General features: G+C 45.3%; 1 protein-coding gene across 1 annotated transcript in view; it reads right to left on the bottom strand.

Annotated features, from left to right (window-relative positions):
- The window catches only part of ATAD3A (ATPase family AAA domain containing 3A), a 446196-nt gene that overhangs the window by 320142 nt on the left and 99288 nt on the right, over positions 1 to 26766 (bottom strand). The window contains exons 3-4 of the mRNA XM_078642408.1: positions 10534 to 10635; positions 9481 to 9540 (exon numbers count right to left, since the gene is read on the bottom strand). Of these exons, the coding sequence (XP_078498534.1) occupies positions 9481 to 9540; positions 10534 to 10635 (162 nt within the window). The remainder of the gene's footprint in view (positions 1 to 9480; positions 9541 to 10533; positions 10636 to 26766) is intronic.

Below are 26766 nucleotides of genomic sequence, written 5' to 3'. Positions count from 1 at the left end.
ATCATGGCCCTCAATAAAGAGGGACCAATCTACTGAAGCAGTTTTTGGTAGGAGCCCTGCTATATTCCAGGAGGCCAATGTGAGACCTATCGCAGGGCCTAGATTATTACTGCTACATAAAATATTACATGGACTAGTTGCTGCGACTACACCCATGGCCCCTACGTAAGGGGGAGTACCTACAGATACCAAACCGCGGTCCCCTGCCTCAACCCGCCCAGTTGCAGTGTGGGCAATATCACCTGTGGAACAGGAAAAACTAGTTGGTGGAAGGCCTCCTTGGGTGGTAGAGCTGGGAACGTATCCACTCTCAACCGGCACGACAATTAGAGGGGGGACTGAGCTATTACTTGGAATTAATTGGAGTCAATCTATATCCTCTAAATTAGAGAACATTTTGTATCTGTTGTGTGTGGGGACCACGTAATCATAGAGGTCAGGAAGCTGATCTATATCCCTTGGGCAAGCCCTTCCTCTTACTTAAGCTGGAGAGTTCCGGAAGAAGAAACCTAGTGGCAGAATGTGGATATTATTCATGCTTCGGTGCCCGGACCCAGCCCTATCCAAAATGGTTTGGGCAAGGCGCGGGGACCCACAAATTATGACCATGCAGTCACCTCCACAGGTTTTCTTACAATTCCCAACCCACGGGATTCTACGTATCATTTTGAATCCTCTAAATAGAGCGTTACCCACCCCAGGTCTAGAATTCAACAGGTGGAGGGCTTTGTTCTTGAGTGATGACCAGTGTTTGTCGCAACCTAAAGGAAGCAATGGCAAATTCAATAGAATGACAGTGTAGGGAGTAGCTTCAGGGCGGAGATGGAGAGACCTACCAATACTCACAGACCCTCCTTGTGACACACCCGGTGCTTGGCGGCCTATTGGTTTCCCTCGCAATGATGTATTAACAGTGGTGGAAAATATGCACTGTGAATTTATAATAGGGGCATTTTCATGATGTAGTGAAGGACAACCCTCCACACTAGTAGAAGGTCTAGGTACAATTGTGCTTGCTTGAGCAGTAATGTCGGATCGGTCTGGCGCACCCTCACTCACTAAGTGTGGTGGTGGAGAGAAGGTGCTGCTCAATTATAGCTAGTCTCCTTTCTATACCAGACAGCTTAAGTAATAGGGGATCAAGCATGGAAGTTAACTTTTCTTCAAACTTTGTTAGAAGTGCAGCCTCAAAAGGGTGACTGAGCATCACTAGCCTTAGTTCTAACGTCGCCATCCCCCCTACTTTCTGAGGTTATAACAGCCTTAGAGCCCCCCTCACTAACTGGGGCAACCACTTTCCGTTTCGCCATTTTACATGCCTGATGCGTGGTTCTAGGTAGACTACGCACCTTCCTTTTTTTGTTTGTGGCTTCCCCTCCTACAACCTGCTGAGACCTCTGTTGGCGGGTGAGTACTTTTACAGGGGGTGTAGGCAGTGATGATTAAGTACTAACTGCAACTAGTGACCCATTCATTTGGTGCAGTTGTGTGTTAGGGCTCCCCAGAAACATATTAGATGGGACAGTAGCTTCTATGGGGACCCTGAAAGGATTTAGTGACAATCTCTTCTCAGTCAGCTCAATTTCATGAATTAAGAGTAACTCTGCCCGTGTCAGAAACGCATCAAGTGTCCCTACAACACCAGGCCCCCCTCCCACCTTACGCTTGCACTTGCTCATACTAACTGGATAACAGTATAACAGCACGCACAAGCACTACAGTAATACAGTTACAAACTAAGAAAAATATAAAGCACTGACCAGTCTATTGAAGAATTGATGAAAGGGGGGTGGCCCAGCCCAGTCTCTGATGGCCTTGACGGGCCCGCCCTTGGCGCGGGCTTCGCCCAGGCACAGCCCGGGCTCGCCGCCTCCTTTTAACACGGCCTCAACATGACGGATGCTTAAGCCTCAGATGTAGTAGCCCATATCGATTCCACCCTAGACCGGTCCTGAGATCTGGGAACTACAGAGGAAGATTGTTGTCCTGCTTCTTATGTCTCCCAGGTAAACCTTCGTATCACCAGAAAGCCGGAAAAAGGTGTGTCGTCATGACCACGTTTCTTTGGAACTTCCTGCCAGAGCTCCTTGATCTGTCGTTTGAATCGCAGCTGGGAATACATCGGGTTCACAGGGTCAGGTCTCGCACTTTTCTCTTCGCAGCGACCTCAGCCTATTTTGGCTTGCCTTCAGAGGCATCAACAGACATGGCAGATTATATCAGCGGCACGGAAACATTGCCCATACCAACATGGCAATCACAAAATCCTCATTTCGGCCAACTTACCTCAGTAGCCCAACTTTGTGAGACAGCAGTTCTTGGCTCTGAGATTGCGTCTTCGGAAAGGGGAAATTCGTTATGGGCTCATGGAACCAACTGTGATGCGGACTATTATAGATGGTAGATCCTGGGAATACGATGACGACAAGTAGCTGGAAAAATTCTTGGACTTTCTGGATAATAATGATATGGATATTAGAGAGACGGCAAGGGAACCAACCCCTGTCACGGTACGATTGAGGACCGATAAGCTGAAGACCAATATAAGTGGAGGAAATTGGAAAGAGTTACCCAACGGTGGTACTCGGACAAGGGGAAACACTCTGCAAAGGGGTGCGGTGCCCGTAGAGATAAATCACGATTGCTGCTTAAAGTTTTACGAGCTGGATCCCAACTGGACACAGAAGCTAACCATCACCCGGGACACTGAGGGCACGCTAGGAGCCTGCAGATTACTGTGTCCTATGACTTGTTACACCGTGAAGGGTCTTATGTTTTCCACAGAGAGCTACCGTTGAGCTACAAAGGCTGTTCCACTCCTCCGATGCTCTGCTTAGCTGAGTCCTTCCTTCTAGCCGTCTGAAACCAGAGTTGAACTGTGCATCCGTCAGGACCTGGTCGTATTTTACTAGTGACTTTTTGGTATTGTTTGTAATTTTGCAAGTTAATGTTCTCCCCAATACGGGGGGCTCTGGTTCTTATTGTTGCTATTGTCTGCTATTGACATGCTGCATCGCTTGCGGTCTGGGTGTACACATTGGCATGCAGGTTGTCTTGTTATGCTTTCCCCCAATTATGCTTTTCATAAGCTTCTCGGAATCCGCCCCCTCCCCCACCCCCCGATAATGGCGCCTGTTTTTGCTTCCCCTGATCAAGTGTCAGTTGCTCGAGTTATTGGGCCTGGAAGAGGTGACGAAGGTTATATATACACACAAGCTTAATTTGGGACATTTTACAATATCTATAGTAGGGCCATTCACACAAGGTCTTTAGAACATAGTCTGTCTCTCCTTTTACCCTCCTTCCCTGGTACCCCTCACTGACTTAGATTTCCATCATCTAGATGTCCTGAATGCTGTGGTACCAATACCCATCGCAGGAGTTCTCACTGAACGGGAATGGGTTGACAAACTTCATAAGGAGACAGAAAGTGCTTACTTGCATGAAGAACTAATGCGCCTAGACGTGGCACTAATTCGAGAAACGCACTTGTCAAATTGTGAACATAAGTTACTACAGGACTGGGTGGGCACAGCGTTTTACACTAGCAGAACCCAGAGCAGACAAACAGACATTCCCTCCCTGCTGGACCATAGAAATGGTAAAGTGGCTGTTTTGCTAGACAACTCTTTGGCGTCCCGCATATTGCGGGCATGGAGACCATTTGGGTAGATTTGTCTTTGTGAAGTTCAAAATACAGGTCAAACATTCATAATAGGCTCCATCTAAGCCACGGGATGGAAGGCACAAAACAGACTTCTTGGTCACACTGTGCAAACTCCTCCATTCTCTCGGCTATGTCAAGTTGATCATAGGGTGTGACTGGAATTTACCTCTAGATCCATTTCTGGATAATTAAGGGAACCACTCCATTAGACAGCCCAAGGACAGGTTTATCCTCTAATATCATCAATGATCATGCCCTGATAGACCCCCGGCATCTACTACACCAGAAGGATAGGGATTATACCTTCACCTTCTGCATCTATGGCACTTGTTCAAGCATTGATTTTTTTCCTGCTGTCAGCTACGATGGCCCAAAATCTATTAGCAACCTCCATTCTCCCCAGCAGCACTTCTGAACATGATCTTATTCTGGTTGATGTAGACCTTCACATCCTACAGCCCCCCCAGACTCACTGGCGTCTGAACGTGCCATGCTGTAAATCTACTGTTGACAAGCGCAGACTATGTGGAAATCTGCACCAATATTTATAGACAATGCTGTCTGTTTCATCCACACAAATGCTGTAGGCAGCTGGTAAGGCCTGCAACAGGGGACACCTGATGAAAAGACTCTGCTGACTTTCGGAAGCATTGTGAGTCCGAGAGCCATAAGAGGACGACCCTTATATAGCAGCTGACCGTGCGATACTGTAGGAAAGGGCCCCTTTTCGACATGGTTGCCCCTACTTTTTGCCTGGTACATGATGCGTTTTCGACTGAAAGTGCACTGGGTTCCTGCTAACCAGGTCCCCCGTGCTGGAGCGCTTTCCCAAAACTGTTCAATTGTTCCCCCAATGGTACTCTCGTACCTAGGGCCTGAGTTACTAAGGAGGGTCTCTAAGAGCTGCAGCATGAATTGTGCCACCTTAAGGGCCCCTCAACAAGCACATGCAAGGCTGCCATTGTAGGCTGTGTGTCTTGGTGCAGACAAAAGTGAAAATACAACATGCCACACATCCCTCAGCTTAGAGGTGGCCCGTGAAAACCTACCAACTTCTGGTGTGCTTGCTGATTGGTTTCTGCCAGCCTGCCACCCGAGACACAATTCTGACCACAAAGGGTGAGAGCCTTTGCTCTCAGGAGACCCAGGGTGTAACAGCCTCTCCCACAGGATGACCTGCTGATTAGCTTCCTTGGGCTGGCGAGGTACAAAGGAGCCGCTGCCTTTGGAATGCAAATCTGGCTCCCTCACAGGAGAGAAATACCCCCCCCCCCGGCCTCATCCAGAGCCCACTCAGTACCTGCACATCAGGAAAATTAGCTAGTCACCCCAGACTAGTACTAACTCTAATGTGGGCTAACTGCAAGGTGGACACACTTTTTCAAAGGTAGTAATCTTTGTGATGGCATGCAGAGGAATTCTGGGACAGAGTTAGGCCCAGTTCCCACAGGAAGTGGTCATATAGGGGTATAATTACCCCAAGGATCAGTAGCCCAGTTGCTACTACCCTACACTCCCCTATCTCCCTAAATTTAGTTTTTAGGCAAGTCCCTGGCACCAGAGAAGCAGATCCTGTTGAAATAAGAAGAGAGATGACCATAAGAGCCGCAAAAGCAGAGAAGACTCAAGAGAGCACCTGACTTGGTCCAGCCCCACTGACCTGTCTGCTGCCCCTGTTGAAAACTGTATCAAAGTCAACTCGTCCTGTCGCTGTGACTCCAAAAACTTGGGAGGGCAGCCTGCCTTCGAGAAAGACTCCAGATCTCCCATAAACAGCAGACCTGATCTAAAGAACCCAAAAAGAGAAGACTCTGAGGCCTCCAGAATCTTCAAAACCCGACACCTGAAGCAACCACTGCACCCGTCGCCTCCGGCCTGAGTTGAAGTGGGCCAACGGTGCCAATAAGATTCCCCAGCCTTCCAGAGCCCGAGTCCATTTCGGTTTCACTCCTGCTGGACTCCCTGACGTGGCCTGCAGCCTATGCACGTAGGCCCCTCCACTGCGACTGCTTTGTTAAGGAAAAACCAGCCACCTGAAGACAGCTCTGCACCAATCACCCCATGGCCTTTGAGAGAGGACCAAAAGTGTTCACCGCAGCCCTGAGCATTGCAAGGCCTGAGCCCATTAGCTGGTTCAGCACGACTGCCATCCTAGCCAGAACCTACAGCCTCTTTTTACAGAGACAGATCTCCTTTTAAATGCGCTGGGCTCCCAGCACGGATTTGCACCCAGCACCCGGCCGCCCGCGTGCCACTTGTGGTATACTGTTGGACCTTGCCCACCACTCATATTAACTCCTGGAGATTGGTCCTGTAAGTCGATGCACTGTTCCTGTTTGCAGAGCTTGTTCTTCCTTCATAGGATAACATTGCAGAACTCGGAAATTGCACTGTGACCACTTTTTAAAGTCAATTTATATTGAAACGCACTTACCTGAATGATGTTTCTCTGATGCCTAAACATATATAAAGATACTTGCTATTTTTATAAATTGGTGTGGATCTGTTTCTTGAGTCGTGTTGTCCTTTATTAATCAGTGGGCGTATTCCGCAGAGGTCTTGCACTTCTCTGTGTTAAGCCTAAGGCTGCTCAACTACACTACCCCCTAAAAGAGCACTTTGGGATTGAATAGCAAGCCCCTATCCACTATTAAGGGATCCCCTGGACTTTTTAAATGGTATATCAGATTAATGATACATCACATAAAGAGCCAGCTTCCTAACAATACAAATCAACATGACACCTACCCTCCTCAGGGAACTGCTAAAGGCCAAGTTCGACCTGAATTCTCAATATACATCCCAAGCAGAATCTACTCTCTTAAAGACTGAAGTAAAGGCACTATGAAAGAAGTGAGAAGGCGGGACGTCTGTTAGTGGCACAGTTGAAGCAGCTGCAATCTTGCAATGTAATACCGGTTATTAGGGCCACGGACGATTTACATCTCCCTGCCTAAATGACATTCCGAGGGAATTTGTCACTTTCTATGAATGCCTTTATTCCTCAAATGCCCCACATGACACAGGCAGAGGAGAAGTTCATGGGAAACTAACCTTAATGACACTCCCACCCGAGCAGGCAGTTGTTTGGGGGTGATATAACTGGGACAGAAATAACACAGGCTATTGATGACCTGGCGACCATGAAGGCTCCTGGAGATGATGGTTTCCAGATTGAGCTTTAAAAGACCACCAAACCCTTGATTATAGCTCTATTGGCCAAGCAGTTAAAAGAAATGACAGACTGCGCCACCCACTCCCTGAGCACAATAGGGTGCAGATATAGCTGATCTCCACCCCCCCCTTTCCAAGCCATAGAAGGATCCCTTCAATGTGACAGTTACCATCCAATTTCCTTCATAAATGCGGATATGAAAATACTGGCAAAGGTGTTGGTCACTGGACTTAAAGTGCATATTCACTCCTAATACATTCTTCACAAGTGGGGTTAGTGCTGGTCTGACACTCAGCAAATCATTTGCGGACTGTGCCTCACCGCCTGTGGTAAGTGCGTACTGATAAAGATGACAACTCCTTGTTTCTCTTGACGCAGAAAAAAGGCATTTGATCATGTGGAATGACAGTTTCTGTTTTGAGTGATGGAGCCAGGGAAAGCATTCACAGACCAGGTCTGCTGGCTATATTCTTTCCCCGCAGCATCTGTGTCCTGCTGGATTTTTCCTCGGATTTCCTTGCTTCCAACGGGGAGCCCGACAGGCTTCTTCTCCATCTCCCTTACTATTCATTATAGCACTGGGAACTACTGCTGGCAGCTGCTATTCCTGCCACTCAGGATATCCATGGAAAACCAATGTCAACAGGGAAGCGAAAAGCATTTTACTAGTCGGCCAACATCCTGGTGGTCCTGTACCGCCCTCTAGAACCGGTGCCAGCACTGATGGAAGTGATAGAGGCATTTTTTTTTTGGTTACCGAATAAACTGGTCAAAATGCAAGGCCCTACCAAATGACACCTACTACTATGGCACCATCTCTAAGGGACGCATGTTCTCTTGGAGAGCCTCGAGTCTCAAATATCTAGGAGTCTCTCCGAATACTGGATTAGACACTTACAGATGCCCTTTTCTCTCACCCTATAGTGTATTCTCTGCGTTGCTGGTTGGAAAACAGGCTATGCCTTCTATATCGGAGGACGACTGGACTGACGTCTTGGGTGATCACAGTAAATCTCTGAGAATCCAGGCTGAAATATAATTATTTTAAGATATTGCATCAATGGCACTGGACGCAGGACAGACTCACCAGGGCACACATGTGGGCAGATTCCCAATGGTGGTGGTGTCCTGCACACAACTGTGACATTGTAAACATGTTGTGGGAACTGCCAAGCACTGTTGCACTGCTACCGCTCAGTTTGCGACGAATTGGAGGTCATATTACAGCTAACGAGTCGGTTGGTGCTGCTCCATGATGCAACATCCCTCCCAGACCGGTCATGTGCTGAAAAACGCTTGCTGTTCACAGATTTGGAGATAGCAAAGGTGGACATCCTATGCCATTGGAAATCTGCTGTATTCCCATCCTATGATAGACAGCTGTCAGATATGCATGTGAAGGCTGCATTTGTGCGTATTATATACAAACAATGATCAATTGCATACTTTTAGGTGGTTTGGGGTCGTGTTGCTGCATTAGAAAACCAGTTTATTAAGTGGGCGGCAAGGGCCTGCACTTCAGATCTACAATTTCACTGTCACGCTGCTGCTCTGAGCATGCTGCGGGACATGGGCCCCACAGTGATTGTGCCCCTGGGATCTTAGCATGAAGTTGGAAAACGTCCCCCGAAGCCTTCAAATTGCCCAATACACAAGGGTGTGCGTGCAGGTTGAGGAGGGCACTGACACCCAGTGTGGACTGTGTTCCGACTAGATGGCCCACCATGAAGAAAACCTTTACGATGTCAAGGCGGGATAGAGGACACCCGGTGAGGGAAATGGGATGATTTTTAACTACCTCTCACATTCGGCAAACAGACCCATACTCCTAGGATATGGTAATAGTGATAGACTTTCCAGAGGAGCGGGTGATGTACAAAACCATGCATTAACTGATGGGGGGGGGGGGGGGGGGGGTTGCCACTTGCTCCTCCTTTATCCCTGTCCCCAGAGTACCCTACATCCTCCCTTTCTGCCAACCCATGCATACTGGCCACAATTTGCTATCTATCAGTCACCTTCCTAGTCACTCTTTTCCCAGTGGGAAATAATAGAATGAGGTTATTTGTTTTTCTTTAGGTGACAGTTGGGTTGGTGGTACTATTATATACCCTTGACTGTCATGCCTGTATGCAGTGTTATGAAAATGATATACAAAGAAACAAGAATTTGTACTCAGAGGGGAGATATTCTATCAGGACAACATGGCATTGCAAATGTAAGGATTATTCATAAAAGACTATGTTGAGCAACACCCATTACTGTGCATGTACATATGGAAGTGCACAGGGCAGAAAGAAGGGAACAGCAACCATGACAAAATGTACAATTTTCTCAGTTATAATGTGCTTTCATCAATCCTCAAGAGTTAGGACTACTCATTTCACAGGCCCACAATCTGCAACTCATTAACAGGTACAAAAATGCTAAACATTTAATAAAAATACAAAAGTGTTAAAATGTAATCTAGTTCATTAGAGGGCGGAACTCGCTCCTCCTCTCCTGTTTTTTTATTTTTGAATTCTGTGACATTTCGAGAATCCAAGCACTTCACAGCTTAGGCAGTCTATTGCTAAAGAAGGACAACTTGTCCCACTATTAGCACTTCACAATGTGACTATGGGTCTGTGGCACTCACTTGTTGTCGCAGCTGCTCTTCGTATCGTTGTCTGGCAAGCTTGTCTTGGTACTGTGCTCGCTATAAAGAAACAAGAAAGCGGATGTGAACCAGAAAATGTGACGAATATGGAATAGCATCCATGTGAAATTTGAGGTCATAGGCATCTGAACTTAAGTAGGCAAGACACTGGAGTGCTGCCAGAACTGTAGGAACTAAATATGGACAATCTCAATTGGTGCCATTTGTACCCTTATATCTCCTAATAATCTCAACTTCTCCTAATGCACCCTTCATCAGAGAATAGCTAGAAACCAGAAGATAAGCACCGATCTCACCTTTCAGTTTTTCCAAACACGACATCATACTTCATCAGACTAACATACAGTGCTTAACTTGAGCCAGTGGTTGCGGGTGGGGGCCACTAGCACTCATTTTTGGGGACAGGTACTTATTTTTCTGACTTAAGCATTTCCCAAAAGAGAGAGAAAAACCAAACAGTGAAAGACAGAGGGAGAGAAGACTGAAAAACCGTCCCAGGGAGAAAGCAGGAACCTGCAAGAGTGAGATAAAGGGGTAGGTAGTGTCCAATAGTGAGGCCTGGGGTGAATTCAAGTCTATGCATTCACGCACCGACATTTAATTGCACTAACCGTGGGCTTCTGAGCAGAACTCTGGGTCCCGGCACTCCTTCTTTTACAAATTAACTACTGCTAACAAAGTCTTGTAGCACATTACGCAGTACATGTTTGCAATACATTTGTAACTGGGAAAATTACAGACAATCCTACTCAATAGCGGAGGGTATAATAGAAATATCTCAAAAAGTGAAAACTCCAGTAAAGAGACAATTGGAATTCCATCAGAAAGCTAGGTTTTGGGGTAAATTATAAGAAAGGATTTGCGGAGGGGGCACAGAGTAGTTTAGAAGTGGAAAAAGCATATAATTCACGAAAACAGTATTATATGGCCTTCCCGTTGCATGCTTTTATTTCCTGGCACCCCTCTGGCAGCCACTACCAAAGGAGTCTCAACATGCACCCTCCCCAAAATTTAGGGCACTGGTTTCCATACTGCCTGATGCTGTCTGGTTTCTTCACCCAGTGTCTTCCTCCGTTCTTCTGCTTGCACGCGGATTTGCTCATTCTTCAGCTGTTCTACGGCGGCCTCATACTCCTGCACATGAAGTGGAAAATAGTACAAAAACCTTATTAGACAAAGAGCACCAATCCTCACCAGAGGGAATTATTTAATCAAACTTCATAAACAAAATAAAAAGTCCTAACTGCGTATCTATGCAGAAGTTCACGTGCACAACATTCTAGATTGATCTCAAGCATTAAAAATTCCTCACATATCAGCAAAAATGTACAGATGATGAAAGCTAAAGATTAACACACACCATACTACATGCTCTCCAACCATGATATATGTACATCACTACAAGCCAGGAAACAAAGAATTCTTGTTATTCAGAGCTCCAAAAAACACCTTCAAAATCCCCTGCTTAGTATGAAGCACCCTGTATGCCAAGTAACACCATACGTGATAGCATAAATCTGCATGTAGCAAGCACCATACAACACAATCAATGCTCACTGCAATGAACTTCAAAGACTGGTAGTATAGATCCTTTGATGTCAACCTACACAAGCATGTAATACAGATACCACCAGACTATTTAAATCATCATATAATAGATGTGTAACACTTTGTCTTGCAGGGCAAGTCAGTACTATTCCCCAATCTATGCACAAATGAACTTAACATTGCCTAACTACCCACCAATCTCAGCTCCGCAGTATGTACGTATGTATATATATGCATCTATCACTATGACAAAATACTCATTACACATACCTATTCACAGCGTCTGCCATGTTGCTCTCCTGTTAACTGTTTTTTCTGTATCTGTGCCCATGGCAAATATGTTTTTTTAGTGTAGGGTTTAATGCATTTGAGCCAGAACCATAGGGTTTTCATCGAATTTCATCATTTCTTTTCCTAATGACCTAAAAATTCGATTCGGCTGTGAACGGCCTTTTACTGAACACTGCGCACAGCTGGGTGCATGTCTAAACTTACCATGGCCACTCAATTTTCAGCCGTGCACAGCGGGAGCTGGGCACAGGGCATTTCCTTCAGGGATGCCCTAAGACAATCCACCGCAGTTTTTTGAGCAGGGCCTGCCCCCTAGAACATTCCATAAGCACCCATGTGCAACTGTGCCCAATAGGGATTTCATTCCAAGTGTGGTGTAAATCTGTTCAGCCTTTAATGCTGTATATGTGAGCAAAATTTCCTATAGTAGCTAAAATGGGGAATCACTTTCCCTGTTAATTATTTTCCAGCAGACGATGTTCACTAAACTTGACATGATGAAATGTAGCTGAGGGAATAAATAGACTGCCAAGTTTTGTGCAAATTCATCCATTTGGTCAAAAGTTATAGACAAATAAAAAAATTAAATGCCTTTTTAATGAAAACAATGTCTGAACTATAACTATACAGTCATGGCTATCGCCACTGTTCAGTATCAAGCTCTATATTAATTGATAGATAGCCATATAGCTATCGTCATTTATCTGTTATTTTGTTTTCCAAAGACCTTCTCATCAGCAGCTCGGCTGCTATTCCAGTCAGAACATTCACTCACTTTTTGCAGTCTGGACTATTCCCAGAGAAAAATAACTGCCTACATCAACCTATTTTAATAAAAAAGGTTTGGATTTTTTAATCTGCGAGGGTATGGCCAAGATGTCCGTGCAGTGAACGTGCCCATTTCCAGATCTACCCTCCCCCCTGACCCACCATGTGGATTAATTTCCATCAGAGTCAGGAGCCGACTCAAGGACATAACTAGTGTGATATGTTGAGAGGTAAGTTGTGCCAATGCATGTTCAGGACCATGAGAAAGCAGGCAGATGCAGGGGACTTTGGGGAGGCGTTTAGACCCAAAATGGGTGGCGTGCTAGATGGCAGCCACAACATGCGGAGAGAAGCCTGGCGAAGGTGCCTGTGTTTGGGAGAGGAGGCACAGAGCAGACTATTGGTGTGTCAAGGCAGACATTTACAATAGGAAATTACCTGCTACACAGGGAGATAGTTGCCAACAATGATCCTGAACAGCCTCTTGATGGGAAGCACATAACGGGATAATCCCAGAGACGGACGGTTTGAGGACCAGGTTCCTGGGCTGGTGATGAGATAGATGAGCAATGGAACGGCACTAGCTCTGCATACATGGGGATGGCAGAAGGAAGCCCTAAATAAGCCCTTAATTGAACGATAACCAGTCATACGCTGGCAATGTATCAGTGATATTATTGACAGATGGGGATGCATTTACCAAGGTTTCGCTATAAGTGACTGATGATATACGACTGTGGCGGCCAATGGCTAAACCTTGTGAGGTGAACACAATCTTGAAGTGTAGTCAGCAATGGGACTGAAAATGTAGCGATGTCACAGAACACTGGGAAGTTGGTCACTGTTGCCGGTTTGGAGGAGTCTAGAGCTGTGAGGCTTGTTGAGAATGAGCATGATACGTTTAAAGCGAAATCCAGTGGGGACTCGAGACAATAGAGTAGTCTGAACTGCAGTTGCATGCCTCCAAAAAACATTCACAAAAAGCCTACTGCCGTACTATGCTCTCCACTATCAAAAAGAACAATCTGTTCGAGGAGTATGGCAACATACCCAGGAATGACGCAAACATGTCTTTCACCAATGAGAACCAGCTCAACAGCATCAAAATATTCAAACAAGATTTTAGAGACTAAATGAAAAGTCAAACTGATACGAGTCTGCTAAACCTTCCTGTCGACTTGAATGCCATGATAGGAGAGCTACACAGTTACACAGACTCAGTGGGATCCAAACTTCTAGAAATGGAAGGCTACATGAAGTCAGTGGAAAGTTGCAGTACACAAGCCAATATAAACCTTTGGGTAGTTGAAATGCTCACTTAATCTTGCCCTCTTGAAAGCAGATGAACTGGATAATAGATGGAATAAAGAGAACATGTGCATAAGAGGCACAGAATAGGTGCAGAGGCATCGGTATGCTTTTTTGTGTGGAATTGTTTTAGTCTGTGACTGGTACCATAAGTTATGAAGAAGATTAATGGTTATATCTTGAAACGCGCTACTTGGGCATCAGATGACCACTGCCACGATCTATTGCCTTAAACAATGCACATGATACATTCGTCCAGGGATTTCTTTTTACATCCGGTGGCCAGAGGGGTTTGGAGTGGTGGCAGTGGGAGACAGTGACAGGGCATTTGAACTTGTTGGGGGATAGCAATAGAGATAGATCCAAGGTTTGAAGCCTTCTCCGAGTAGTTAAAAAAAAATGCTGCAGGAGTTGGGGCTACAGGACATCTGGAGTGACCTCCACCCTGCTGATAATGGGAGAGAAATTGGGGTTATAGTCGTCTCAAACCATGCCTCCCTACCTCATTTGGCCTTGATATGAGCACAGACTGACATCTTAGTGGTGGAGGTTATAAATGATTAAGCTAAGGGGCCCCATTTATGAGAGGTCTGTCGGGAAAACCGATTGCTTAATAGTTTGCTATAAATGAGGTTTGGGAGTCTGGCTGGAAAGAGTAAGGGATGCTTTGAAGACAGTGGTGTTGGGAAAATGCATTGTTCTTAAGGCAAATTTACAGATGATAAAAACCCAAAAGCCCGAAACAAAATTGAAATTCTTAAAGACAAAATATAAAGATAGAGCATCCATGACGTTACTATGTAAACTGACAACTTCGGGCCAGTTAAAGAATATCTACAGAAACAGAGCGGAATTTGCAATGCTCGGAGGCCGCACACTTATATAACGGGAGAAAAAGTGTGTAAACACTTAGCACAACTGCTGTGGGATAAGAGGAAGAGGGAATATATATAGAAATAAAAGTTTTCCACTAGACACTTTGCACACAGAGGAGGGAAAAACCGAAGAATTTTAGAGGCTTAATACCTACCTACACGCAGCCACTGCTTCTTTATCCTCTCCTGCATAATCAAACACAATGTGTTGGACTCACACCTGCCTGAGCACACTGCAACACAAATGGAGGCGCTTGCAAATCTGCTCACAGAAGAGGCGCAAAATTTAGGACCATGGTGATGGTGAATTAACCTTTGCCTGAGCCTAGGGTTCCCTAAATGGTCACCTGTCTGACCCATGTCACCTCTATTGTGGCACTAGATAGGGGGGTCTCTAACCAATGTTGGTTTTTGCCTGAAGAATCAAACCACAGGCTTACCATACCTACCAGGACAGCGGTACAGAGTATAACTTTAGGGCAGAGAGATAAAGAATATATCTGTCTGCAGAAGATATTTGTTTGCACATAAGAGCCAAACTACGTCTCTGTCATCCGAAATTAGACATCGTCGTAGCTTCAAGGAAATGCCCAGAAACAAAATTAATATGGACAACTCTGAGGTGCTTATCTGGCCAATACCCTCTGAGGTAGCACACAAGTTTAATACCTTTTCAAATCCGCAATCCTAAATTAAAAAGGGATAGTGTTTATAAAACACTTGTTTGTCTAATTAAAGGAATGCTTCCAAAATGTACTTGTCCCTTTTGTTGCCATGCAGCTAGGAGACAAATTATGAGAGCGTTCTCATTATATAAAAGTTATCATAATAGCTTCTCTGATTAAGCTAATCATTTTGTAATATCAGGATTTGGGTTCCAGAAAGGTTTGATTTTGCTGCTTTTCTGCAAATCTACATGGGTCTGGACCAGAAGCCGGGAAGAATTTACATATAGAATACCCTTTTCATGTCTTCATCCAATCCTTGCCCATGGCACACAGGGAGCATAAATGGTCTCCCCTGTCAGATTCCAGTCTACCCTGCCCTCCCTACCATACTTGCCCTCTCACCCTGCACTCATTTACCACATGTTTAGAGTAGGTGGTAAATGAGAGCAAAAATATGCAAAGAAAATGCAATACGATGCGGAATTCCCCCGGGTAATATGGAGTCCTAAATTAAACCCAATTCCATAGGGACAATTTTGTAATTGCAAGGTATTGGCGAGGTTATCACATCGTGCTGGTTTTTATGGGTGCAGATTTACCAACCTGTTTGAAGTAGGGGGCTGAAGCGCTATTTTTCGGAAGAAATGCCCTGCGAGTCTGCGCACACATGCAAACTTACACATTTAACAAAATTCACCAATTCCTCTCCAATCTTTATCCAGACTGGAGAAGGTTGGGAATTTACTCCTAATTACTAAGAAGCACCAGAAATGCCTGCTACAGAAGGATTAGACAATCTAAAGCGGATTACACATGCACTCAACTAGACCAAGCTAAGAATCGTCCCAAACAATTGTTCAAAATAATTAAAGCTCAGTCTAAGGGTGTCCACCACTCCCCCCAAGCCAACCCGGATACACTCCCCAAATGTGAGGATCTTGCCTCCTTTTTCACAGCAAAGACTGAAAAACTAAAGACAGACCTACAAAACGATCTAGAATCACTTCCCGATATACACACACAATCAATTTTCTCACGGACCACATCGGGTTCCCCGTCCAACTGCTCCATAACACTCTACCTCAAAAACAATGCCTCCTGGACCACCTTCAACCTCTACAGCGAAGAAACTATCCTTAACACGCTCAGTACTCTGAATCCTAACCATTTCACAGACCCCCTCCCAGCATCACACCTAAAGACCTTCATGCCACTGCTAGTGCCCCTATGGACGAGGATCATAATTTCCTCCCTCATGCAAGGAACCATCCCTGACATCCTCAAAGCTGGTCAGGTATCCCCCATCGTTAAAGTATCAGTGGACCCATCTGACTTGAATAACTATCGCCCAATATCCAACATCTAGACCCTTGCCAAACTACTCGAAAAATGTGTCCACACGCAGCTTAGTATCCACATAGACCGCTTCAACCTACTAGACCAATTCCAATCAGGCTTTTGATCAGGACACAGTACTGAGTCAGCCATGACCCACATAATTGATGATGCACTACAAATACTGGTTCAAAACAAAGATTGCTTGCTAATCATCCTTGACCTTTAATAACCCTTCGATACAGTCAAACACGACAACCTACTGGACCTCCTGAAGCATAGAATGGGGCTATCTGGAACAGTATTAAACTGGTTCACCTCTTTCCTTTAAAACAGAACACAAAGATTCAAGATCAACCAATCATTTTCTAATTCCACCCCTGTCACTTTCGGAGTACCTCAGGGATCTTCCCTCTCCCCAACACTCTTCAATCTGTTTATAGAACCACTCACAGAGCTTCTCAAGTCTGCAAATATCCAATATCACATGTACGCAGATGATACACAACTCTACATTAAGGTCCAATCTCTTAAAGACATCAAGTCCCTTAACTAAACGCTCCAAGACACACAGATCTGGCTAGCTAAGAACCATTTAAAACTAAACACACTAAAAACAGAATTCCTCTTAATCGCCCCTCCCAACCAAACAACGATCATCCGCGAGTGGATGGAGCACCTAAAGGCACTAGACGGTCAACCTCATCATCGATTCCGCTAAATCTCTGGGAATAACCCTAGATAATAAACTAAACATGCTGAAACACATCAGCGCTGCAACAAAGGGTGCACATTTTCAGATAAACACACTAAGAAAGCTGAAACCCTTCATACCCGCAAATGACTTCAAACAGGCAGTTCAATCTCTAGTAATTCCCAGAGTTGACTATGGGAGTGTCGCACTCTGTGGTCTACCAAAATCAACGACCGCTCCTCTCAGAGCCTCTATCATTACAGCAGCTAGACTCATCACAGGCACCAAACGCAACTGCCACATTTCCCCTGACCATCAGGCCCTCAACTGGCTACCTTTTGAGGCCAGACTCCAGTTAAAAATCACCTGTATGACACATAAGGCACTTCATCACAAAACCCCGTGGTACCTAGTGGAGAAACTAGTACTATCAGGCAGCAACATGTCTACCTGGAGCGCTAACAACCTTCTACTGAAACCACAACTTTTCTCCAAGAAAAAAAACATACAATCGTACCTTCTCAGGAATGGCCCCCAGGAAATGGAATGCTCTACCCCCAGAAACGAGACTTAATCCATCTACGGCCTTTTTAAAAAAAGTAGTGAAATCGATTCTCATGTCCAAATTCACTTGAACTTGTCCTATACACTACTGCAGCTATGTGCTAATCTCTAATCGTTCCCAGTACTGTATTTACATAATCCACTGTAATTATATGTATATGTGTTTATATGCCATTACCTATATTTGATCTGTAAAGCGCTCTGACACTTGCAAGGGTCTTGTTTGCGCTATACAAAACCGCCAAAATAAAATAGGTTGGTGTGAAACTTTTTCATGGGGGGGGGGGGGCAGGGGGTCGGGGTGTAGGGAAATTGAATCTGCAACTGGTCAGCAGATTTTCTCATGAGCAAATATACCTTTGTATATTTGCTCATGGGACATCAGAAGTTACAAAAGGTTGTTAGAGATACAGTTTCCAGGACCCCTTTAATAAACTCTTGTGAAATACTGAAAGCCATAAAGCTGCACTCATGCAAGAAAATGTACCTACAAGTCCAATTAGGGGACTTTTTATTTAAAATAATGGCGTGGATCAAATGTTTTACTAAATGACGCCTCAGAGAAATGGTATTTAAAACTACACAACAATTTAGAATACATAGGGTGTGCATTTTATTTGTAAAGCTGTTGCAAATCTTGTGGTTCTGCATCTGAATAAACTACTCTGAACATACCTCCTGGAGAACCACTGTCAGTAATGAAAGATGAGCCCACTATATTTTCCTGGAGCACTCATCTTAACAGTGAAGGCGTTTACATTAATGAAGCACATATACAGGTTTGAACAACTTACAAACCTTTCCTTAGTGACAGACAATCCACTTTCACACATCCATACTGTGGTACAGCAGAGTAAACTGGTAACCAAAGAGATTGTGCTGCTGTGGGCGCTGCCTACGTAACCAGGGAACAAAGTAGGCATGAAAAATTGTTCTTGACTCCAAACAATACGTCCTTGGCGTTGGGCGATAGGATTTCCACACCACAATTAAATACTTTGGAATAGACAGAATGCTCCATGTGAAAATTTGTATGGGCCAATGTTCCTTCTTTGCTCGAGATCAAGAGGGATCTAAAACAGTAGACTTCTGGTCAATTGATAGGAAAAGTTAATATATTCAAAGGGGAGGGCGCTAGAGAGCCCACAGCAAGATGGCCGCTCTCTTGTGCAGCTCTGCCATCTGGGACACTGAATCCGCAAATAATCCCATCATCCTGAGTCCATCTGCCCTAACCAAACGGAGACATGGTGTGCTAGAGATACTGGCGGGCGGCACAACCTACAAAAGTGAAGCGCGGAGCAGAGAAGTATGCAAACTGACCTGTGTCCAACATGACGGGCACTCTGTTGGCTGGTGAGGTTCCAAGCCGTGAGGCAACTGGCCACTGGTTCCCGTGTCACCTTGGCACGGGGACTACGCATATCGTTTTGAGCCGGCTGACAGGCCGCAGTGACTGCGAGGAAGGGGCAGGCGCTCCATGAGCAAGCGGTGAGAGGAGAGGCCGCGCCACCCGTGCTGTGCGCTAGAGACTGGTGACTGAAGTGGTGCGGCGCCGATAAAAAGCAGGTACAGGGGAGCATAAAATGGACCGTCACAGGGACAAAAGACATTGTAGTAATCACCAGCGGCATTGCCCAGCATGTGAAGTTGGGGGACAGCACAAAGCTGTATGTGCGTACGGGCTGCCCATAAATAAGATTGCGGACTATGTCCTACTGCACTGGGAGAGGAGGTAGGCCCACTATTTTGCTGGACCTCCGCATTACTTTACAAACTGGGAAGTCTGATATGCCAGCGTGAACTTGCCTCAATACGTCCCCAGAGGCATTGCACACAAGACAGGCCACCGGTGGGTCCCTGGAGTGGGGCTGACTTACTGAGTTCATGCAGCAGTCGGGCTCAACGCAAGACCAAGCTGCGCTACTCTGCCCACGGTCTCACTTAGAGATATCGCAGAAGCCGGCCATGCTGGAGCCTCAATTAACCTAGAGAACTCTGGTGAGGCCAGACCTCTAGAAGGCACTCACCCACTGGGAGCTGTAAATTCCTTGGTGGTTGGTGTGCAGCACTTTGCTGGTGATTGAAGGACAACTGGTCCACGATAGAAGCTGGCACTTATCTGCCTGTCCTAGAGGCAGCAAAGCAGGCTCAACTCATCCATCATGGACGCAGCCCGATAAGCATACTGCACACACTTAAGGGGAGAGCCACTTGGTGGTACCAACTGGGACTACCTCAAGAGCCTTGCTGCGGGGTGAAACACTTGCATTGGAGCTCCTGGTGAGTATGGATCAAATAGAAACGCTACTTGCTGCTCAGCTCGTCATGGGGCTTGAGGAAGAGTACATTCAAATGTCCTCCCTCACTGCAGCCGGCGGTCGACTGTCATCATAGGGAAAGCAGATAGACATCAGACTCACCTCACATTTGAGGCGCGACGTGCTACAAAATCCCAGCAGGATCCCCTCTCAGATCCGGAGCAAGATCCCCCAACCACGGGGCACGACAGTGCTGTAAAAGCACATTCCTGGCCATGCAGCAAAGTCTGTAATTAATCGATGGCAAGATTGACACGCTGAATATCCAGATGGAACAAATGTTGACCAAATTAGACACACAGAGCACATATAACATCGGCCGAGCAACGCATTTCGACCACAAAACATGAACTACAGTCAAAATGCTTAAATATGGATAAAGTGCTGGCAGTAATGCAGGCCAAAAACGAAGACCTGGAGGCACACTCCCGCCGTAACAACCCGAGGATCATTGGGGTCCTGGAATCCGCCAAACTGGCAAGATGGAGCAATCTGTGGAACCCATGCATGGTAAGATCTTTAGTGCGTAAAATCTGTCGACCATGCTGGTGGCCGGGCGAGCTCACAGATCTGTTGTAGCCTGTCCTCCTCTGGCTATATTGCTGCACCCCATAAAAGCCCAGCTCCTAAATTACTGCCACACTGTGCTCTGCCAGGTATGGGAAAAGAAGGACATACAGTACCAAGGTCACACCATTGAATTCTTTCCAGACTTCACGGTAGCGGTACAGGCGGCACACATGGAATATTTCCCCGTTAAAAATGAGCTCCAACAGAAGGGAATTCCATTCACCATGCTGTATCCTGCAAGGTCCCGCATCGAATAACGCAGAACCCAGAAAATACTAACAACCCCTAAAGCAGCACTGGAATATATTAAAACGCTCACAACGAAATGACGCGATCACTCCGAATCTAATTTGGATGTACCGGGTAACTAACTTCAAGGATCTCCCCACAAACTGTTAGGGACCAGTGCCTGCACAACATTTCATTGTCTGAAGGAGCATCACTTCGCTCCTGGGTCACAAGGGGGGGGGGGGGGGGGGATCACTTCTTATATACACAAAAGACTGAAGTCTAGTTGCAAGTATCTAAACCTGCACCAGGTTGTCTGGGCTCTGTGCACCGGTGATGACCACGGTGGGGAGAACAGCCCAGCTGGCCCCACTGACCGCATGGAACCCTATGCCTCTATTGTGGTAACTTGAAGAAGCAGATGACCTATATTTTTTCTCTCCCTAGCCACCTCCGCCCACCTGGAGACTGTTAGAGCCTCCTAAGAGGGTATACCCCGTACAACTGTTTGTTGCTGAGTATTATTGACTGATGTGTTGTACTGTTCTTGATGTTGACATAGATCAGTTAACATAGACCAGGGCTGCAGAGATCTTTGGCACGATTAGGATGCTGAGGTGGGTGAGGGGGAGGGGTATTGTGTTCTTTGTGGACTTACCACAACTGTACTACCAATTGATATTGCTGTGATAAATGCTGTGTGCTGCTGAGGGACAGACTGAACAGAACTGTAGTGTCTACAGGTAAAGGAAGGCTAATACTAATCACATGGAATATCCGGGGCTTGAACAACCTGAGAAAAAATGCACCAAGTGCTGGCGTATTGAGACAGACATCATGTGCAGATTGCCCTCCCACAGCAGACACATCTAACCAAACACACTGAGGGGGCCACTGGGTCTAGATGGACGGGTATCCAGGTGGTGGTCTCCTCCTACTTTCAGGGGGTCCTAATAATGGTGAAAAAGGGAGTAACTTTCACACTTGTCCATCCTGAAATGGATGCACAAGGGCATTATTTGACAGTCCATGGCAACCTTTGTGGTACATGGACCACCCTAGTCACTACCTACGGGCCAAATACAGACGACCCGTAATTTTATACGCAATTATGGAACCGCTTCCATACACTACAAACATTAGACTTTATTTAGGGAGGTGATCAAAACATGTATTTAGGCCCAGCGCTTGATAAAGCTGCAACCGGGGACTAGCAAGGTAAACATTTGCCACAGGTAATCAAGCAGAGAATGGAAGACACCAACCAGATTGATATCTGGAGACAGAGGAACCCAGACAGCCATGAAGGTACGTTCATGTCCTCAGTACATGGCACATCGTCAAGACTAGATTACTGGCTGGTGTCCCAGGAGTCTAGCACTTGGGTTACCTAGGTGCAACACACGTCAACACACACTATTGGATCATACACCAATGAAACTGGTGGTAGAAATACCCACATATATCCCTATGAAATTAACTTTGAGGTTCAGGTCCACGTCCTTACTTGACCCAGTATTTAAGGAGGGGCTACACACTACCATACTGAATATTTTGAGAAGAATGAGGGCTCTGTGGCGGGAGCGGACACTCTTTGGGAGGCCTTCAAGGTCACCATTGAGGGAGTCTGCATAGGCACACAGGCGGGAGTATTAAAGTCATTGTGAATGCAGCTCCAGTCTCTAGAACAGAATTTCCGATGTCTCGAAGCAGAATACCAGGCAGCACCTAGCCACTCTGAGTTGGCTGCCATTAAGGACCTGACCACAGAATACAAAGATACAGCATATATAAGAGGTATGTTACTTGTCACTGCGTCATGTGATAAAGGCATATGGTGAGAGAGGCAGCCCAGGCCAAACTCTGACAAGCAAACAAAGAACATTGGCACACTCCCACATCACAAAAATAACCTCACAGGAAGGTGTGTCATGCCATTAGACCCTGACCATCCTGTTCTCCTTTAAAGTGTTCTATACCCAACTTTATGACTCGCGCAAAACGTTCTCAGACACTGATATTGCAGTCTACGTAGAGGACATAGCTCTGGCGTGGATATCCATAGGACGGCGTGAATATTTAGTGCAGCCCTTCACTGTTAATGAGGTGAAGGAGGCTATCAGTGCCCTGCCTAACAGCAAAGCCCCGGGCATCGATGGATTGCCGGGTAAATTCTATAAAGAGTTTGCCAAGATATTGGTCCCGCACATGCATACAGTATATGAAGAGGCGTACACTAAACAAATTCTGCCCCCATCCCTTAGAGAAACCTTCATCGCTACTCTTTTTAAGCCAGACAAACCTCCAGACAATTGTGAGACCTCTCGTGTGTGATCTGGCAGAAACATGCTGCAGCCGGGCTGAGATTTGGTCAACATCCACCAACAATATTGCTATATGCTGGTGACATGGTATTATGTGACCGAGAACCACACACACACACACCAAGTGCCAGTCATAAGAGAATATATCAGATACAACGCTACTCTGGCCTAAGCATAAATGGGTGGAAATCCAATATCTTTTCCCTCTCACTGTTCACCCAGTCGTATCAACTGGAATTCTCTTTGGAATGGAGTACGAACCCGGTCAAATATCTAGAAATCTGGGGGCATAGAGATCCAGAATTTGCAGACTGGTGCAGCTACGATAGGGCAGTCTCTGAACATGAGAAACAGGTACTTCGGTGGTCACGCTTACCACCATCACTAGCGGACAGGATAGCAATTATAAAAATGTTAATACTGCCCCTGTTCCTCTATCTTTTTGCTAGTATACCTATTCCGATAATCCTACATTTTTTCAAAACACTCCGATCACATATAATAACTCTGGCCTAAGAGGACAAGCAACCTAGAATTATCTGGGACATGCTCACACTGCCATAGGAGCAGGGTGGCTTAGGCGCTCCAGTACTGCATCTATATTATTTGTGCGCACAGACACAATATGCTCACTTAGGGTTCTACCCATTAAATATCTACCACACTTAGCGATAGACAGAGATGATGCGAGTCCCATCCCACTTGCAGCCATACTGCCACATGGACGCCAAGAGGCATGTAAAAATTAAAACCATTAACTGCAACAAGAGCATGGAGAGCACAGAGCGCTGGGGCTAGCAAACTTCCACTGTGAGCCTCAGCAATCCTGTTGCTATACCACCCTAACATCTCAGTCACTCATGCGAAAGGAGCACTAGCTGTACTTGGGAAACTAGGGTTAAAGACAATGGGTATGCATACCCTTAAGGTACGTTTGTGTAATTGGCAGCCATGAACATTCACATATCAACAACTACGCGACACCATGCCAATTCTTGGCTGATCTCCCAACTCTCGGTGCGCTACAGGCATTGCGGACTGGCACCACATAAAGGAATCTTGTCAAAAATGTATATAGTGCTTCACAACAAAATCAATGATAGGCAATACCAGAAACTCTAGAGAAATGGAATGCTGTTCTAGCTACACCACTGAGTCAGGAAGATTGGGGATTTTGTTGTGAGCCAACATGCATACTCACATCTGATTTCAATCTAAGAATAATTCATTTTAAATACATGCAACAAAAGTATTACACCCCTGTAAGATTGTTTAAATATGGATTACGTGAGGATATCAAGTGTGTACGTTGTAGTGCTGTGAAAGCTTGGCAACGTGGGCAGGTTAGATGGTTCTGGGAGCAGGTTGCAATTGCTCTCACGGATATGATGCTTGAGACCGCAGAGAGCCCCCACCCCCACGGATGTGGTGGCTCGGTCTGGTAAAGCCAATAAAATTGGCAAATCGCAAACTGGTAGCGGTAGTGATCCTTCCGGCAAAAAGAGCCTCGATACATTGGGTTAAGAAGTCTATCCCTAAGATCACCACATGGCTTAAACATATGGCATATTGCAGAGACCAACTTTAAATGTAGGCAGAGGAACTGCCGACCCCCTCGAGACCTAAAGATATTTGAGGCCGGTTCATGGCTTACCTATTGTCTGGGCCTGAAGAATACAAAAATGTGCATGTATATCAATGAGTGTGGTGAATAGATTCATAATGTCAGCTCCGGCCTTTGCGGAAGACTACAGCATTACTGTATAGTATCCCAAGAACATGTAGTAAACGATGGCAGATGTTATCTCATTGTGGTATACGTAGTTAAAACTAAAAAATAATAATAATAACTGTATTCAAGATTAATATCCTGCCTCTGGTTCTATTCCTATTTCAGGCACTCCCGATTAAGGTTAGGCGAATTTTTGATCATGCGGACGTTGAGATTTACCTGGAACAAATAAGGCCTAGACTGCAGATTCAGTTCCAATAACAGCCCTTACATAAAGGAGGACTGGATCGCCAGAACATCTATTTATACTATGCATCAGTGCAACTCTGGGTTATACTGGGTGTTTCTTGCTTTGAAAAATGAATTAACTGAGTGCTAATGGACCACACCGTTCTAAAACCTTAATCAATCTAATATATTTCCTCAGAAAGCAGAGACTTCCAGAAGTATACTTCAACACCCCAATAGCCACTATCTTTTACATATGGGAAAAGTTAGTAACTAGGCTGAGACATACGACATCCCCACATTCCTACCCTCCAATACATTGAAAAAATAATTTATGACAGCGATCAGGGAAGGGCCCTTTAATGGTTGGAGAGAATGGGGAATACTCTATGACAGCAGATCTTTTCAAGGGGGCATGTGAGTGCGGGGGGGGGGTGATTAAATCATTCCTGCATTGTAAATCCAGCTTCCACGTCAGTAGGGGGCGGTACCTCCACAGAGATACAGGAAGCAATGTGATCATGCCATAAAGTGCATTTTGTCGGTGCTAATGAGACGGGAGGAAAAGAAGGATATCCTGTAAGTTGAGGTGCATATATTTAGATCCTAGTTAAAAATTGCTCATGGCCATTCTACAAGACATGGAGAAGCAACTGACTGTAAAGGGAGGGAAGCTAGTCCTTGAGCACCAAATGAAGAGCATTCAGCTCCAGCAGATAGATATACGGAATCTGTTCATCAGTAGACCAGGCCTCTGATCTTCAATTCTTTCAGATGAGCATCTTACCCTAAGGTGGAGTAATCAGTCACTATAGCTCGTGGGGACTGAAAGGACATCTGTGCCACCAGGTTCTCCTCCACACGCGCCCGAGGCTAGAACCATTTCAGTGATAAAGTCTAACGAGTCACACAGATCCTGGAACCATAATGCCATTCAAGACTCCAGTCTCTACTTCCTTTCACAAAAACTCAATATCTACAAAACAAAGCTATTTGGTCTCGGCTGGCTAGTCTTTGAACTCTCCCTTTCTTTGACAGATCTTCAAATAGAAGAATGTCCTCAGTGTAAATGTCTACAATGTGAAACTCACTCATTGCAAAAGTAAGAGTAATCTGCAACTAACAAATCTTAAGACTAAAGCCCTAACTCTTCCCATGCTGATAAAAACTGTTACAATTATCTCCAAAAGAGGTAGCCATATCACATTACAAATGCATCAATTATATTATTCCCCAATAAATTGTGTATGCTCTATTCCACTAGTACAACTCAAAAGCTAATTCACTCCAACCAAAATATGTCATAGACCCCAATTTACAATCAACATTCTGCTCAACATAGAAATCTGTAAAAGGTGGCAATGATACCAATGCAAATAAGAATGCTTCCCCAGAGTTACTAGGCGCTATATAGAAGCCACAATATAATACAAATCATCCACTGAGGCCACAAAGACTTGTAGAACAGACCTCTGTGAAAAGCTTCATAACACCATGTCATCTGAGCCAAACTACAAATGTGCTCCAAGAAGAGCTTTACAAAATCTTGCCAAAAAATAAAATAAATACACCAAAATGTTGACAACCTTAATATTCAGCCCACTCAGTGCCAACGTTAACAAGACACTAAAGAACGGACTGTGCCATATCAAAGGCTACATGTCTTGCTTTATCTTACAGAACAATTCTACTGAGCATCCTAAAATATCATTAGCAACCTCTTCAAGGCAGAAATTCTACAGGTTATCAGACTACTTTTCATCACCTTTGAAAAACAGTCAACCAATTTAAAATGCAGAGGGATGCAAAAT

Source organism: Lissotriton helveticus, chromosome 5_1 (genome assembly GCF_964261635.1).
Source record: "Lissotriton helveticus chromosome 5_1, aLisHel1.1, whole genome shotgun sequence".
NCBI classification, from domain to species: Eukaryota; Metazoa; Chordata; class Amphibia; order Caudata; family Salamandridae; genus Lissotriton; species Lissotriton helveticus.
The sequence above is the reverse complement of the archived record's forward strand: the minus strand, read 5'-3'. Positions and strand labels throughout refer to the sequence as shown.